At 30.5% G+C, this 17,083-nt stretch overlaps 1 protein-coding gene across 2 annotated transcripts; it reads left to right on the top strand.

Moving 5' to 3' along the window:
- Positions 1–867: 867 nt before the first annotated feature.
- On the top strand, positions 868–16,562 carry LOC105459926 (Niemann-Pick C1 protein). Of its 2 annotated transcripts, XM_011706291.1 has the most exons (16): positions 868–1,258; positions 4,837–5,194; positions 5,273–5,565; positions 6,642–6,834; positions 8,453–8,584; positions 10,184–10,306; positions 10,406–10,623; positions 11,339–11,640; positions 12,910–13,107; positions 13,187–13,388; positions 13,479–13,776; positions 13,906–14,033; positions 14,309–14,563; positions 14,690–14,853; positions 14,959–15,071; positions 15,907–16,562. In XM_011706291.1, the coding sequence occupies exons 1-16, from the start codon at positions 1,124–1,126 to the stop codon at positions 16,545–16,547; spliced, it is 3,753 nt and encodes a 1,250-aa protein (XP_011704593.1). In that variant the 5' UTR covers positions 868–1,123; the 3' UTR covers positions 16,548–16,562. The 2 variants fall into 2 exon arrangements, with proteins under 2 accessions (XP_011704593.1, XP_011704595.1); XM_011706293.1 differs by lacking the exon at positions 8,453–8,584.
- Positions 16,563–17,083: the final 521 nt, after the last annotated feature.

The following is a 17,083-nucleotide window of genomic DNA, read 5'->3' as shown; positions in this document are numbered from 1 at the left end:
CTACTATATATTTATTTCTCTTTATATAAAATTAAATTACATGTTAGATTTGAAATTAATCGTTTCAACTATATTTCATTTCTAACAATAAGAGCAAATAATGATTCACAGTGCAATTGCTCGTTTCTCGGCGGAAGCTGTGAAGTAGATAGATAAGAATGTGAAAGAATAGATAAGCCATTCGACACAAAGTCCTAGTTTCCAAGATGGAAAACATTGTCTATTGCTCGATATAAATTTCTATTAATCTTTTTATAATTATCACTTTGCGAAGAAAACTAGGAATAATTTCTTCCTTTGTCATACATTACATGAGCATCAATACTTTGAAAGTAGAAATATGATCGAATTTCAATGAGGGGCAAAATAAATGAAATTATTAATATTAGCGAGACTTTCGAAACTGAAGCTTTAATACAATCGGATTCCTTGGTTTTAATTTGTGCATTTTTTTTCATCATGTCAAATGGTCTATATATCTTTTGTTATTATGCCAAGCCGTATTCGCGCATATAGCTGTGGAATTTGGCATCGTGCCGAGGAAGATTCAAGGTAACCGCGATCATATGATAAATCTATATAAATAAGATTTTGCGACACACCTGTAAGCATAATTGTTATTGCTTGCTTTTTGCGCGATGTTTGTGCGGTATCTGGCTCGCTATCGTCAAGAACTATCGAGTCAGAGGTCTTATCCGAGTGCATCAAAAAGTAACGAGATACGCGCAATTGTGCGCGCCTGATTTATGCGATTCGAGCCGCGCGGCCGGCGCGGCGGGTCAACCGAGTTAAAACAGCTGAGCGCCGCCAGGCGGCGTTCGCGGCGGCGGCGGTGGCCGACGACAGTCGCGCAACGATGACGGGTGGGGTGGGCGGCAGTCGACGGCGACGGTCGAGCGGTGACGGTCGATCGTGATCGTTCGCGAAACGAGTCGAGGGAAGATATCCCGCGCGAGTCGCGGAAGAACGTCGTCGAAGGAAGGTGTTCCGCGTGCGATGATTGCATGATACGCGTGATACATTGTGTGCGTATCCAGTCCGTGGAGCTTGGAGCGAGGTTAAGTGCGCCGCGAGTTTGGCAGTACGAGGAGAGCGTGAATTCGGCAGTGTGAAACGTCACGCGATGCACAGGACTAGTGTAACGACCGCGGCAACGGCCGCTCGTCGTCGGACTTTGATAGACGCAGCCATGACGCGTAACGATGTCCTTTGGCCCCTGTTGCTGCTACTGCTGACCTTGTCCAGCTTCGCGAGTCCGGTGAGTAACGTACATGTATATATAAGTATAAGGACTGAGCGACGACGGTCGGTTATACATATTTGCGCCGCATCCTTTCTGCGACGCTCATGTTGCACGCGCGTCGCGCGTGCGTCACGTCAACGCTCCGTTTTCTCCTTTTCCTCGTCTCATCTAGTGCGCTCGCGCACACTCGCGGGAACTACGCGCTCACACATACACGCATATCGTGACGGTATATACACGCGGTCACTCATATACAGCTTTCCGTGTATACCTGTCTATACACTGTCCACACAGTCCACACCCCAGGCAAAGTAGGATCGACGGGCGCTTACGCGTCGCATGACGTCATCTCGGCTGATCGCCGAGAAAGCCTATAGGTAGCTGGCCTTTCCCGTCTTCGAGTTCGCTCGTTCAATTGAATTTATTCCCTCTTTCGCCGCCGCGTCGTCCGAGAAAAGCTTTACCGCTTGGAGTAAACCAAGCACGTTTTCACGGCGTTTGTGGGTCGAGGTCGACGGGAGATGTTTTTCGACTGCAGGCGTTGGTTCCGCGAAAGTTTAGCTGACTCGCTTTTCGAGGCAGTCGCTAACGTCGCATCCTTACCGTCCAAATTAAATTCCATCGACGTACATACGTGACTGACGACAGAAAAAATATTTTAGAACGGAGCCTTGTCCGTTTATGTTGTCACGCGACCTCCGTTAATTCCGCGCTTGTCCCTCGAACCTTCTTTTTCGGATCCGTTGCTAATATGTATTTGTAATATGAATAAAAGAAAAGACACAGTCGGTGTAATTAGTCGTTCATTAGAATGACTAAGAGCTAAACAACGTTAGCGATAGTTGGCTACTTACTATCGGATAAAGAATGTAGCTTGCGACACACGCATAACAAACATCTCTGTCATTCAATAACTATGTTCCTTTCTCCATATTTTCTTGTTTAGAATCTAATATGGCTGTATGATACACATATACGAAAGCACGAAAATAATAACGAGAAAGTAAAGAATAAATGTATGAAATGTATATGTATATATAGATATTTAACAAATTATTAAAACTAACGGAACCATGTGTGTGCAACGTAATGCTTACAAAAAGTGTAAAAAAGAAAATTTTTAATATTTATTAGTTTTTTATCGTTCTTGTATTTCCAAACGAGAGAGATATTTCTAATCTTTCCAGTTTTCATATTTTTTAAACTTAATTTATAGATTTTCTTATATCGCTTTCTCCTCTTTTTTGTTCTAAATTAAACTAGAATTCTACGAATTTTAGTTCTAAATCAGACTTAGAAACATTAAGTTTTTTTTTTTTAAGAATTATACAATCGATATATCAAAAACTGTGTTTAACTTTATATTGCTTAAAATATTAGATGTTATTTATGTGTAAACATGTCTATTAAAAGCTTTGAAAATAAGGAGAAAGTAAAGATTAAATATATTCAATCTATTTATATTTAACGAATTAACGAAACTAATAGAACCGTGCCTATGCTTACAAGAAGTAAGAAAGAACAAACTTAATAAAATAATTTAACAAAATTTATTTGTTCTATATATGTAATACTTTTTGAAAAACGACAGAGGGAGAGGGAAAGAAAGCGCTCTAATTTTCTCCAGTTTTAATATTTTTTAGACTTGCAGATTTTAGGCCTTTTAACTATTTTTTTTATTATAAAGTAAATCATAATAATACTTTATTATCAAATTATAAAAAAAGTTCCATGAATTTTAATTCTAAATCATATCTTAGAAATTTATTAAATCTTTTTCAAGAAATATACGCCACTTGTGCGAATATATGCTTAATTAACATGTATTTAAATATTATAATGTATAATATATAATGAGAGCCCACAGAGAAATTGCGCTCGTGTTATTGTCTTGATTTCTCATCGGTTGTCTGGACTCGCGTTGCGGCAGGCAGGAAAGAGAGCTAACAAGTGCGACTAGAAACAAGGCTATTGTTAATGCTAGTAGTCTACTTACAATTAAATGGGATTTCTTCTTACGTTATACACTCAAAACTTAGAAAACGTTTTAGAATTTGTGTATAAGCACGTGTAACAAAGAATTATTGATATGTTATATAATACAGATACCATATCCTTATTTCATATTAATGTCTTACAATTAGTTAAAGTTATGTGCATATGTTACGCAAGTCGGAAATTATCCGATATAGAATATGCAAGCCAAACTGCACGCAAATAATTTTTTTTGCCACGTTAAAACCGATAAGATTATAAATCATGCAGTTTTTTTGTAAGTATCATCACGAATTATTTATAAAGACGATCAAAAACATTCCGCCGGTTCGTTTCGTCGGACATAATCCAAAGTATAACGCCCATTGCGTGACTTATAAGACTCCTTTTAAACGAATGACTCATGCGAAGAGCTGATACCGAACATTGTTTTTCATGTGATATGAACAAACTCTATTTTGTGTTTTCATGCATATCTTCCTTTCTTTTCATTTTTTTTTTTTCATTACAATTTAAATATTTGTTTTGAATAAAATATAAGACAATGTAACAATAGAGAATGAACATGCGTCTCGGGACTAAATAATAATTCTGATAAATATTAAAATAATTTAAATTTCTTATCAAATAAAGTGAATCTTATAACAATTCTATAAAGTAAATATTAAAAATAATTTCTTTCAACTTGAATTAAACTGTTTTGTTACAAGTTCTTCAATATATTTTTCTTACTTTGCCAACCTATGATACAATAGAAAATTACTTAAGATTATTTGAACGAAATAAATAATGTTTTAAGAAATATTTGTATATAAAATTTCCAGGAATTTTAGTTGTATTTATGTTTAACAAATTTTAACTGAAAATTTGTAAAAATAAATACAATGATGTACGCACACAGTTTTTATCTCTTTAAAGTCACAATTTCCAATAAAAAAAATTTTTTTATTTAAATCTTATTGTAAATAACTGTTTGAAATATTTAGATAATATTTTTATTTTCTTTAAAAGTGACTACTTTCTCTTTCCATTTCTCAGTAATATATTGCTTTATATTAGAAATTTAATTTAATATATTACTTATGTAAATTTAAAATTAATTTGATATAATCAAATATTATTGTTGACAATATTATTGTCATTATTGGTCACATTACATAGAAATATCTTTTGTGGGAACTAAAGTGAGAATAAAACATCATTTCTTTGTTAAGAGTTCTTCATTCAATATTGTGTTTTATATTAGGCGAATTAAATCATTAATTCAGCTCATTGACTCAAATAAATCTCATCAGACTTTAATACGCAGGTCATGAAGAATTCAATTAGGAAATGCCTTATGTAATATTCTATGTATCTTTATACAAGCCTTGTGCGAGCGTAGCCGATGAAGCTTGTCGCACACTGAATGACAATATTAGTATAAAAATATGAATATATTTATACGTATTTATATTACGGGTTATAATACGGATATACGTAACTGAGAAAACTGTCCCATTGCACGATAAATTAAAGCTAATTTTATCATGTTATTTTATTTTACAAAAAAGTAATTTACTTAATGAAAGTTTAAACATCTTATTATTTATAAACAGGTTGTCAGTGAAGAAAATGGTCATTGTATATGGTATGGAGTATGTTACACGGATAGTTTTTTGCACAAAAAGTATTGTCCTTACGACGGACCAGCGAAACCATTGAATTCTGATGGACAAGAATTGCTGGCTAAGAATTGTCCACATTTATTGGTGGATGATGGAAAAGGAATTAATACTTGCTGCGATGCGGATCAGCTTACTACATTAAACACGAATGTCCAGCTTGCGGCAAATTTCTTAAAAAGATGCCCTAGTTGTTTAGATAATTTAGCGAAGCATTTTTGCGATTATACATGTGGTGTTAACCAAAGCAAATTTATCAATATTACGGAGAAAGCAACGGACGAAGCAAAAGGTAATTATTATATTCTGTCTGCCATTTAAAACTTAATATCTTATAACATTTTGATACACATTTTGAATCTCTTTTCAGGTGTAGAATATATTAATGGGATAGATCTATATATAACGAACAGATATCTTGACGGAACGTTTAACTCGTGCAATAAAGTGTCGGTGCCGAGTACGGGGCAGTTAGCATTGGATTTAATGTGCGGAGAATGGGGAGCGAGTAGATGTACTGCTTTGAAATGGTTTCACTATATGGGTGATGCGGCGAATAATATTTACGTACCTTTCCAAATCACATATGTGAATACTGATCAACCTGTCGGATCATTTGAGCCAGTAGATCCTGTAATTACACCATGCAGTAAGGCGTTAAACGTTAGTATTATATTTTTAGAAATGTATATGTATGTGTATAAAGTCTACAATATATGTTCTTTTGTGAGTATGTGAACAATACATACAAAAATGTAAACTATAAGTGCTCTTTTAAATCTATAACATTTATTAACAATGTAATAAGATAATAAGCAAAGTAATATATTTATATTAGCTACATATTTTTCTTTCATAAGGATCTGTTAAATGCTGCAGTTACTTAAACATACAATGATATAAAACAATAATGTTAGTTACGAGTTTTTTCTGCACGCACGCGCGTTCACACTTTTTATCATTCTTGATTTTATTTTCTCATTCTGCAATTCAACAGTTATGTTACCAAAGTTAAGCATAAGTTCTCAATTACATATGTAATATTCATTGGTTAAGATCAAATAGATTATTTTATTTTACTTTATTTTTACGTAATACGTAATATTTTATTTATTAATTTTTTAATAAAATTTAAGAATTATTTAGGTATTAATTATGATATTATTTTTATACGTACTATAAAATGAATGAAATTATTTAAATATTATTCTCTTACGTTAATAATACGAAAAAATGTTAGATATAATTAAAAAAATTAATATGTTTGTAAACATTTTTTTAAAACTGTTATTTTTGAAGTTTTTAAAAATCGTAAATGTAATATTTTTATATGAAAAATAATTATATTTTTTAAAATTTTACAATTGACATTAAAATTATTCAATTTAACTTAAAAACGATATGTTGAAACTTTTTTAAATTATTTAGAAAAACAATTTAAATCTATAACAATTTAAATATTTAGAAAAACAATTTAAATATAGTCTATACATTTTTAGTATTTTTTAATCTAAAGCGTTCTATTCAGCAGTTATTCTGTTTGTATCAAATCATTCTAAGTCATGCAAAAGAGCACTTACGTCTATAAATTGTTTTGAAATAAAAATATAATTAGAATATGCAAAGAACATTTACATCTATAAATCATTTCTTTAATGGGATATAAATGTAATATGCAAATGAGACAGCATAATTAGTAAGGCCGATTAAAACGAGCTAGATTTAATTTTATTTTGTAGAAAAACACTCCAGCTTGCAGCTGCGTTGATTGTGAACAAAGTTGTCCAGTACCACCGCCGATGCCTCCACTACCAAAACCATTCTCAATATTCAGTTACGATGGTTACGAAGTTATAATGACAATTATTTTTATATGCGGTTCCTGTCTTTTCCTTCTGTTAATGATGTGTTTCAGCCATAGGAAGCGTATAGGTAAGAAACTTGTCCTTGTATGTGCATATCAAAAGTATATTCTCTAAATATATGTGTATAAAGAGATATAATTTTTATTATTTAAAATATTATTATTCTTTTAAGACTAGAAAAAAAGGTCTAAAGAGACGGGATTATTCAGTTTGGTATATGTATATTGTGATTGATGGAATGTCTTTCTTAAAATCATTTTCTTCGAGATCTCCAGATTATAGATATTTTCTTACATAGTATATGTTTTTCACACAATGTTATATATATAATCAATTTGGCAACGTAAATTGGTACAATCTTTAAATGACCTTGAGTATAAAAATTCATAATTATATCAATTTAAATATTTTTTTAGAGATGAAAAATATTTCGAAGTTTTGTCATTGAAGAAAACTTCACTGTAAGTAAAACATATAGAATTTATGATTTAATATATTTGCAAGAACACTCATTGTCTTTTTTAATATTATACAACAAACTCGAAAGAATTGCTTTAGACTTCAATACATTTGAGATTCCTACCAACTGTAATGTCTTTTTGAACTGAATAATATCTTGACCTTAGACATTTTATTTTATTCTTAAAAGCAAGGAAGATATTTTAAATGATAAAAATAAATTATTCCATATACATATATATACATATATATATATATATATATATATATATATACATATATGTATGTATGTATGTATATATAAACATAAAAATATTTATAAAACATATAAAATAATTGTTGCTAAACATTGTGGCGAATTATGGAAATGGAAATGCATTATTTTTTTCAATTGAAGCTATTTTTTTATTATATTTTGCATATAATTTACCTTTGAAAATTTATTGAACATACTAGTGACTAATATAGTTAACTTGTGTTATTATTATTAATTGTTCTAATATGTAAAATAAGTGTGGAGATGAATTGAGGAATTATGTGATTAATTTATTGTAATGATTCCTAGGTATATTATTATATTTTATTGTTAGTTTGTTTTTTGGGGACGGCTTTTTATTGCATTTTTTTTATTTTATTTAAAGCTTTGAAAGGCATGAAATAATAACACCAAAGTCTTAATTTTTTATTTATATTTTTTATTTATAAATATAATAAAAGATAAACATTATTTTTGTGAGAATCATTAAGAGATTTATGCAAATATGCACTCATAAATTAAGATAAAGGGAGATAAATTAAGCCATGATCACACATACACACACAAAATTATACAAAATCTATATATTAATTGCTTAAATACTTCCGAAGAGAGTAATCTCTTGTAATAAACGTGTGTCATTCACTTTGGCTTATGAAACAATTGTTTGCTGCACATTTTTTAAATTTTTTTCTTAGAAGTGTTAGTGTCCACATTTACACTAACTTTGACTTTTTTGTCTTGACTTTATAAACTAATATATATGGAATTTTGTTTGGTATGATTTAGGTTGTATAATAATAAGTGTGAATTATCGGTCAAATAACTTTGTTCGTGTGTGGAACGGGTTTTTACTTTGTTATATTAACTACTTGAAGCATATCTGATTTCCATATAATACTTATTCGTATATCGTACAAAATAAGTACAGACTATAGGTTGTGTATGTATGGTGTGCGCATATGTATAGTTGCACGAGGAGAGGAGGTAGGAAGACAGGTGGGTAGACGGCTAGCTGCCGGATTACACCACCCAGGAGATGGTGCTCGTATTGCCCTCGCCGCTGACCAAGAAGACAGTCCACTACAGTCTAAGCGTTCCAGTAGGTTTTTTTCGATTCTAAAGTTCTTCGATGTGTTCGTCATTGCTGTTTTCGTGTTATAGCTTTTCTGTTGCTTTGCAGCTTTTGTGTGTCTTTCGCTTTATTTTCAGCCTTTGCAGATTATACCAAGCCAAGATGTCAGTTGGTTGTCAGTACACATTTTTTACTTTTCACAAATAGATTTATCAACTGTTGTAGCGTTATAGCGTTATAGCGTTAAGCTGTATATAACTTTTATCTCTTTTGTAATGCAATACTGCATATTCATGTAATATGAATTCTGATGATAATTAACTATACGATTGCACTGAAAATCTAAACGCTTAAGAGTGATGCTTGAAAAGAGTTTGCATTTTATATAATTAGCAAAATATTCATAACAAGCATGAGCTTAATGAGTTATATTTCGATAATATATTACATTGTGTAACAATCTCATTATAATTTGTTTACAATATCAATATACTTTTTTCGTAAATAAATATTATTTAAAATATTTTCAAGTTTCATAAGAAAATATATACAATTTCTTTAAAAATTTGAAATATATATAAATATTAGCCTAAACATATTTGTCTGCTCACAAAAATTGTGTTGTACAAGTATCTTGTATTTTTTTTTTTAGTGTTTAAAAATTATTTATTTTTATAATACTTAATTTTTTGCATGTTACAATATGTTAAGTACATGTCATAGGTATTGCTTTAAATATTTGATTGCAAGCTAAGTCAAATGTGCCGTTTATAAGTTTAATCAAGAAAGAATTCCCTATCAATAGTATTGAAAAATTGATTTGAAAAAATGAATATAATCTGAATTGAAATAATGAAGATTATAAATCAAGTTTTATGCCCAATTGTATGTATACGAATTTGTGTGTGTGTTTTTATACAAAAAATGTTACATTTGATAGAAAATGCCTACAATTTTTGGAAATAATATGTTAAAAATAAAAATTTAAATTTACTTACAAATTTAAATTATAAATATACTTAAATTATATTTTAAGTACCAATTATTTATTATTTTTTGCAAGATTATTGAATGAAATTTTTAACATTTTATTGAGGGGATTTCTTTATATCTTAACATTTAATCGTATGCCTATTCTAAATTATATTCTATATTACTTGTTTAGCATTATTTTCTTGTAAGTTAAAAAAAATCAATAATTTTAGTAATCTAAAAGATTTTGATTTCTTATATTTTTAAGTTTATTTAAATAAAAAAATTATATTTATATTAGAAATTTTGAACATTTTTACCTTTTTAACATAGTAAATAATGTATTGTAATGTATTGTTTCAAACATTGTTACTTGTAATTATATTTAAGACATTATATATTCTTTTATTGTTATTTATTATTAATCTCATAAAGATTATTTATTTTAGAACTTAACATTTTTATAATATGTTTTTGTACTGTCTTTTGTATAAGAAAATTGTTTGCTTGTAACATTATTATATATGTTAATTATAGATGATAGAATATTAATTGTTTGCAGCACTTGCATTCAAGATTTAAGCTGCATAATGGTGCTTACTCGGATATTTGTATAAATTATAAATTTATTATACTTTACATAAATGCTTATAGGTGTTATATCCAGTGATGAGTTACCATCTGGATTTGATGACCAAGAACAATCTACCTTTATTGAGAAGCTTGGAGCAGGTACTGACAAATTTTTGCAAGAGTTCTTTTGCAAGTGGGGAACATGTAAGTAAAATATAGTTCATATTTTATAATATAATTTACACAAAATTAGATTATAATGTTACTCTATATTTGCCTACATTATCTAATATTCTTTTGTAGTTTGCGCTTCTCGACCTTGGTTAATACTTTTCCTTGGCTTCCTATTGATTGTTGCCTTGGGACATGGCATAAAATACATGCAAGTTACTACAGATCCTGTAGAATTGTGGGCATCCCCGCATTCTCGATCGCGCGTTGAAAGGGAATATTTCGATAAACACTTCGAACCCTTTTATCGAAATGAACAAATTATTATCACTGCTGTTGGCTTACCGAATGTACGTATTACTGAAATATATTTGACTGTTATTTTTGCATAGAACAAGTTATATATTTTTAATAATATTTAACAAAGATAAGCATTATTCAGGGTGGGTACTACCGGGAAAAATCGAGACAACCTGGAATTCTCAGAATTTCATTTTTACCCTTGAAAATCATGGAATTTTACTGGTATTCAGGGAAATTTTTTGAATTTTACTTCTAAATTTAATTTATTCCTTTAGAAAGTAAACCCCATATCAAAGGCTTCTGATATTGAAAGTTAATTTATTTAAAAATTGACATATACTATATAAAGACTCTTCAATCTAAGAAATGATAATCCGGAAATAATAAATCAGGCATTAGCAAGAGTCTAATAACGCAGACCGTGGTGCGTGAAACAATTTAATCTTTACAGATGTAATTACATCTCTATACAAAATCTTTCGTTACGTTCGAAAAATTTTGTATGGAGATGTTTTCAAGTTCTATATATTATTAGAACTCTTAGTGCTTAATTTATTTTAAAGCTGTATTGAAAAATTCTTTGATATTACCTGGAATTTTGAATAATATTTTTAAAAAATCCAGGAATTTTCAGGGAATTCTTTTACAAAATTTGAGTACCCACCCTGTTATTGTGTAATTATTATTTCTTATCATTTCTTGTAGAAATGAATTATATGTATATTGACTTTTGTTTCAATATGTATAATTGTTTAATTACAGATTATACACAATACCACCAATGGACCAATTGTATTCGGCCCTGTGTTTAATGACACTTTTCTAAAAACAGTCTTTGAATTGCAAGAAGGCATTAAAAGTATAATTACTTCTAACAACTACACATTAGCGGATATATGTTTCGCCCCTTTAACTGGACCATTTACCGGTCCAACAACTGTTAAGCAATGCACTATTCAAAGCATTTGGGGCTACTGGCAAGACAATTTATCAAAATTTGACTCTACAGACGAAGAAGGGAATTACACAGTAAACTATTTGGATCATTTCAAAGCTTGCTCACAGTAAGTGATACGAAAAAATTGTGTAATATTTATTTGAATTTTTTTTTTTGAAATATGAATTCTCGAAACAAGTTATGCATTTACCTTGCACTCTCTCTCTCTAATATTTAACTCTTGAACCAATTTCGTATAAAACTCAAGCATAATATGGGGCGTCAAGATTAAATGCACTGACTGAGTCGATCGTGGGCTCTTATGGAATTATACATCATATTTATTTATATCTATATTCTATAAGATTGACATAAGTAAAATTACGAGGATCTTAGAGATATAGTATAAGTAATAAAATACGAAAATGTAATTATTATGAGATAAAAATAGAGACTTACTGTAATTAACTAATTATTAAGTGTTGATATTATAGAAAAGCAACCTATATATTCCAATGATAAGATATTTAGATAAAATTTTTAATATTGAAGCTCCTGACTAGTCACGTTGGCCATATTGAATCGTGACGTCATAAGTAAGAAATAAGACGTTAAAGTTTCTTGCATGCCATTTGTAAATAAAGAAAATTTTGATGAAACGAAAAAAATGGGATCGCTTTAAAAATGAACGGAAACTAATAAATTATCCCCCCCCCCTCCGACAGTCAGTAAATAGTTGTAAAAGGCATATGAAGTAAAGCCTATTTAGGTAGAAAAACACGATTTGACAGCTGTTGAAAGGAGTGAAAAATATGCTCTTACTAATAAAATTCAAAGATAATATTACTTTCCATCCATTTTTACGAATTTGATAAATACGAGACAAGTCACATTTTCACAATTAAACACATAACGAAATAGCATGCAAGACCGTTATTAACACTTTTTATAGCAAGGATCCGCTTTAAAATATATATGCTGATATCATGAGAAGTAAAAATTGATCAATTACAGTCAAGTATTCTCTTCACATTCGATTGTGATTAGTCAATTCTTATAGTTTACAACTTACGACACCGACATATTGTAGAATAGCCTTTAGTACAAACAGGGTTCTAATTTTTACCGCGATATAGTGTTGCCATCGTCACACGGAGTTCTTGGCTGATCAGGGGTCTTAATATGAAAATGCGAAAAACTATGATAAATTCAAAACTTTTAAAATCAATTATTTGAAGAATATAACAGAAATCGATAAAAGTTACCATTGATATGTATAACTATTGATAAATCTGTGTGATGTCTGAAACATAAGTAATATCGTTTTTTAAAGATGTGTATAGTATTGTTTTTCATTATATTTTTATTTATATTATATTTATGTATTTTATTTCAGAAATCCATATAATCCTGAGTGTCTCGCACGTTATGGCGGCCCTGTGGAGCCAGCAATTGCAGTGGGTGGATTTTTGTCGCCGGGACAAGATCTTCATGATTCACCATATGAAAAGGCGACCGCTGTAATTCTTACTTTTCTTGTAAACAATTATCACAACAAAGCCAAATTATTACCCGCTATGGAATGGGAAGAAAGGTAAATTTGAGCGGTAAATTCTAAATTTTTCTTATTCAAAATTATTGTTCAATTTCATTCATACATCGTTCAATTTCAGCTTTATCAACTTTATGAAAAATTGGACGGCAACGAGAAAGCCGGCGTTTATGGACATAGCATTTACGTCCGAGCGTTCTATCGAGGATGAATTGAATCGTGAATCTCAATCAGACATTGTGACTATTCTGGTATCATATATTATTATGTTCGGATATATCGCAGTGTCTCTTGGTCAAATTAGATCATGTGCTCGCCTTTTGGTATGAATCTGTGTTATATTACATGCTTATTCTCTGTCCTACCGTCTTATTTGACGTTCAATTGATATATTCGATTGATTTGCATTTCAGCACGATTCTAAGATTACTCTTGGACTCGGAGGTGTACTCATAGTGTTGGCATCTGTGATTTGTTCCGTTGGATTGTTCGGCTTTATTGGTATACCAGCCACGCTGATCATCATCGAGGTCATTCCATTCTTGGTACTGGCAGTCGGAGTAGATAATATTTTTATTCTTGTTCAAACTCATCAGAGGGAAGGCAGACGCCCGAATGAATCGATCCCGGAACATATCGGCCGTACGTTGGGTCAAGTTGGTCCTAGTATGTTACTCACAAGTGTATCGGAAAGCTGTTGCTTCTTCCTTGGTACGTATTAGCATAAGATATTGTAAACAACGTACTCAAACTGGAAAAAAAGGAAATAAAAATTATGTATGTAAATAAGCTGTTAATTAATTAAGCTGTTAATTAATTTTTGTTTTGTTTTGTTTACAGGTGGTCTTTCTGATATGCCTGCCGTGAAAGCGTTTGCTCTCTATGCTGGAATGGCATTATTAGTAGACTTCATATTACAAATTACATGTTTCGTCAGTCTTTTAGCACTTGACACGATTCGGCACGCAGTATGTACAAAAATTTTATTAATAATAATTAGTTAAGAATTAGTAAACAATTTATTAATTAACAAATTTATTTTAATTAATAAATTATTTTAAATTTGAAATAATAAATTACTTTAAATCATTCGAAATTTTTGTCTAAATTTTGTAGAGACTTAATTTTCATTATTCTTTTATCTTTTCATTCTCTTCTTCTCTCTATCTTTCTTCCTCTTTTTCGTTTATTTTATACATTATATTCATGATTAAATATATAAGGTATCTTTTTATAATTTCAGAATAACAGGCTAGATGTATGCTGCTTTATTCGCTCTAAGCGTGATGATGGAGAAGAAGTTGTAGATGGAATGTTGTATAAAATTTTCAAAGTCGCATATGTTCCGTTGTTGCTGCAGAAATGGGTTCGCACGGTTGTGATGATTGTATTTTTCGGTTGGCTCTGCAGCAGTATTGCCGTAATACCACATATCGAAATTGGCCTAGATCAGGAACTGTCTATGCCCGAAGATAGTTATGTGCTTAAATATTTCAAGGTATGTCGTAACCGACAAAACATAAAATGTCAAGCTGAATATAAATTTAAAAATTAAAATGTATTTAAATTAAAGAAACTCTGAGGCTCTCATGAATAAAAATTAAAATTCTTGCTTTTTTTCCAGTTCTTGAATAATTACTTGTCAATTGGACCACCAATGTATTTCGTTGTTAAAGATGGCCTAAATTATTCAAATACAGAAGTGCAAAACTTAATATGCGGTGGGCAATATTGTAACAGCGATTCAGTGTCGACGCAAATATTTACAGCATCTAAACAATCCAACAGGTATGTATATTACAACAAGAAACAGTTTTATGAATGAATTTTTTGATATTTGTTTAGCTTTATATTTTACTGAAATATTCTCACTTTTTTCCCTTTTTTTTTCAGAACTTACATAGCCAAGCCTGCTTCGTCTTGGATGGATGATTATATCGATTGGTCGGGATTATCTGATTGTTGCAAATACTTTCCTACGAACAGTTCATTCTGTCCACACACCGGTACATATTTTTCTTTACAAAATTGATAAAATTGAAAAGATTTAAGGGATTATGCCACTCCTGAGGTTTTAAACTGATATCTTAAGTTCGGGAATTTTTTGTGGGTAAATGGATTATTTAAAATCTACTTAGAGGACATTGTTGTACATATATAAGAAACTAAAAAAATATATTTTTTATTTTTTTATATGCAAAATGGCGCACTAGCCTACTTGCAGAATCCCTTTTTTTTTTGTTTTTTCAAATCAGCGTACAAGATTCCAGGCATACGGTTTAACTTTAAACAAAACACAAAGAATTTTCATTATTAATATATTAAAGACTAGAGAAGTACATAGGAATTTTTTAAAATATTGATTTTTCTCGAAATGGCAGCTATTTTTACAAAAAGTTCGTATTTTTGTCAATATTTATCTTTCGTAAAATAGCTGCCATTTTGAGAAAAATCAATATTTTAAAAAATTCCTATATACTTCTCTAGTCTTTAATATATTAATAATGAAAATTCTTTGTTCAAAGTTAAACCGTGTGCCTGGAATCCTGTACACCGATTTGAAAAAACAGAAAAAAGGAATTCTGCATATAGGCTAGTGCGCCGCCATTTTGCACATAAAAAAATAAAATATTTTTTTAATTTCTTATATATGTACAACAATGTCCTCTAAACAGCTTTTAAATAAAGTTATCTATTTATCCATAAAAAAATCCCTAACTTAATTATCATTTTGAGGCCTCAGGAGTGGCATGATTCCTTAAAAATTTATATTTAATTGATCTCATATATATTATACTCCCCTATTTTAATTTGACTGTTTTACATATTTTTGAATTGCAGGTCGGAGTTGTAAAAGTTGCAATATCACTTTAAATGAATTCAACAGACCAATGCCTGTTGATTTCGATCGATATATATCATTCTTTCTGCAAGACAATCCCGATGATGTATGTGCTAAAGGAGGTCACGCAGCTTACGGACATGGTGTGAATTACATTACCGATCCTCACACGGAAATGTCAACAGTCGGTGCTTCATATTTCATGGCTTACCACACTATTCTCAAAACTTCAGCCGATTATTACGAATCGATGAGAGCAGCCAGAGTAGTGGCGGCGAATATTACAAACATGCTGAACTGTAACTCGAAAAGGCTCAATGAAAGCGCTACTATAGAAGTTTTCCCCTACAGTGTTTTCTACGTATTTTATGAGCAGTATCTAACTATGTGGCCCGATACGTTGCAGAGTATAGGAATTTCATTGCTGGCTATATTTGTTGTCACTTTCTTATTAATGGGCTTGGATATCTTCTCATCATTCGTGGTTCTAATTACGATTACGATGATCGTCGTTAATATTGGTGGCTTAATGTACTGGTGGCATATAACTTTGAATGCCGTATCTCTAGTAAATCTTGTTATGGTAAGTGCTTATCGGAGAACAATTTCAATTTATATTGTTACATGGATCGGTTATTAGTACGTTTTTCATAGTTGTATAAATATATTTACAACTTTAATATACAACTTAAATAAACGTTTAAGAAATTAAATATTGGAATAGAATAATGAAATATTTATTATAAATTTGATTTTTTTTTATATTTAAATATTTCTGCTTTATTACATTTACAAGACAGATTTCTCTTAATTGATATTAGGACAGGGTGGGTACTACCGGGAAAAACCGAGAAAACCTGGAATTCTTGGAATTTAATTTTTTCCCTTGAAAATCATGGAATTTTACTGGTACTCAGAGAAATTTTTTGAATTTTTAAAATTTAATTTTATCCCTTTAGATTTTAGAAAATAAACGTAATCTCATATCGAAGGCCCCTGATATTAAAAGTTAATTTATTTTAAAATTGACATATACTATATGAATACTCTTCAAGCTAAAAAACAATTCGGAAATAAATCAAGCATTAAGAGTCTAATAACGCAGAACTTGGTGCGTGATACAATTTAATCTTCACATATGTAGTTACATCTCCATACAAAATCTTTCGTTACGTT

The sequence above is a fragment of the Wasmannia auropunctata genome, unplaced genomic scaffold (assembly GCF_000956235.1).
Source record: "Wasmannia auropunctata unplaced genomic scaffold, wasmannia.A_1.0 LD333493.1, whole genome shotgun sequence".
NCBI classification, from domain to species: domain Eukaryota; kingdom Metazoa; phylum Arthropoda; class Insecta; order Hymenoptera; family Formicidae; genus Wasmannia; species Wasmannia auropunctata.
This window is presented reverse-complemented; position numbering and strand designations above follow the sequence as displayed.

Excerpts from the sequence above, each read along its gene's own strand:
- LOC105459926 (XM_011706291.1), top strand. The coding sequence starts at position 1,124 with ATGCACAGGACTAGTGTAACGACCGCGGCAACGGCCGCTCGTCGTCGG. Across the intron at positions 11,641-12,909 it reads CATTTCAAAGCTTGCTCACA|AAATCCATATAATCCTGAGT; the intron begins GTAAGTGATACG and ends ATTTTATTTCAG. Across the intron at positions 15,072-15,906 it reads TTCATTCTGTCCACACACCG|GTCGGAGTTGTAAAAGTTGC; the intron begins GTACATATTTTT and ends TTTGAATTGCAG.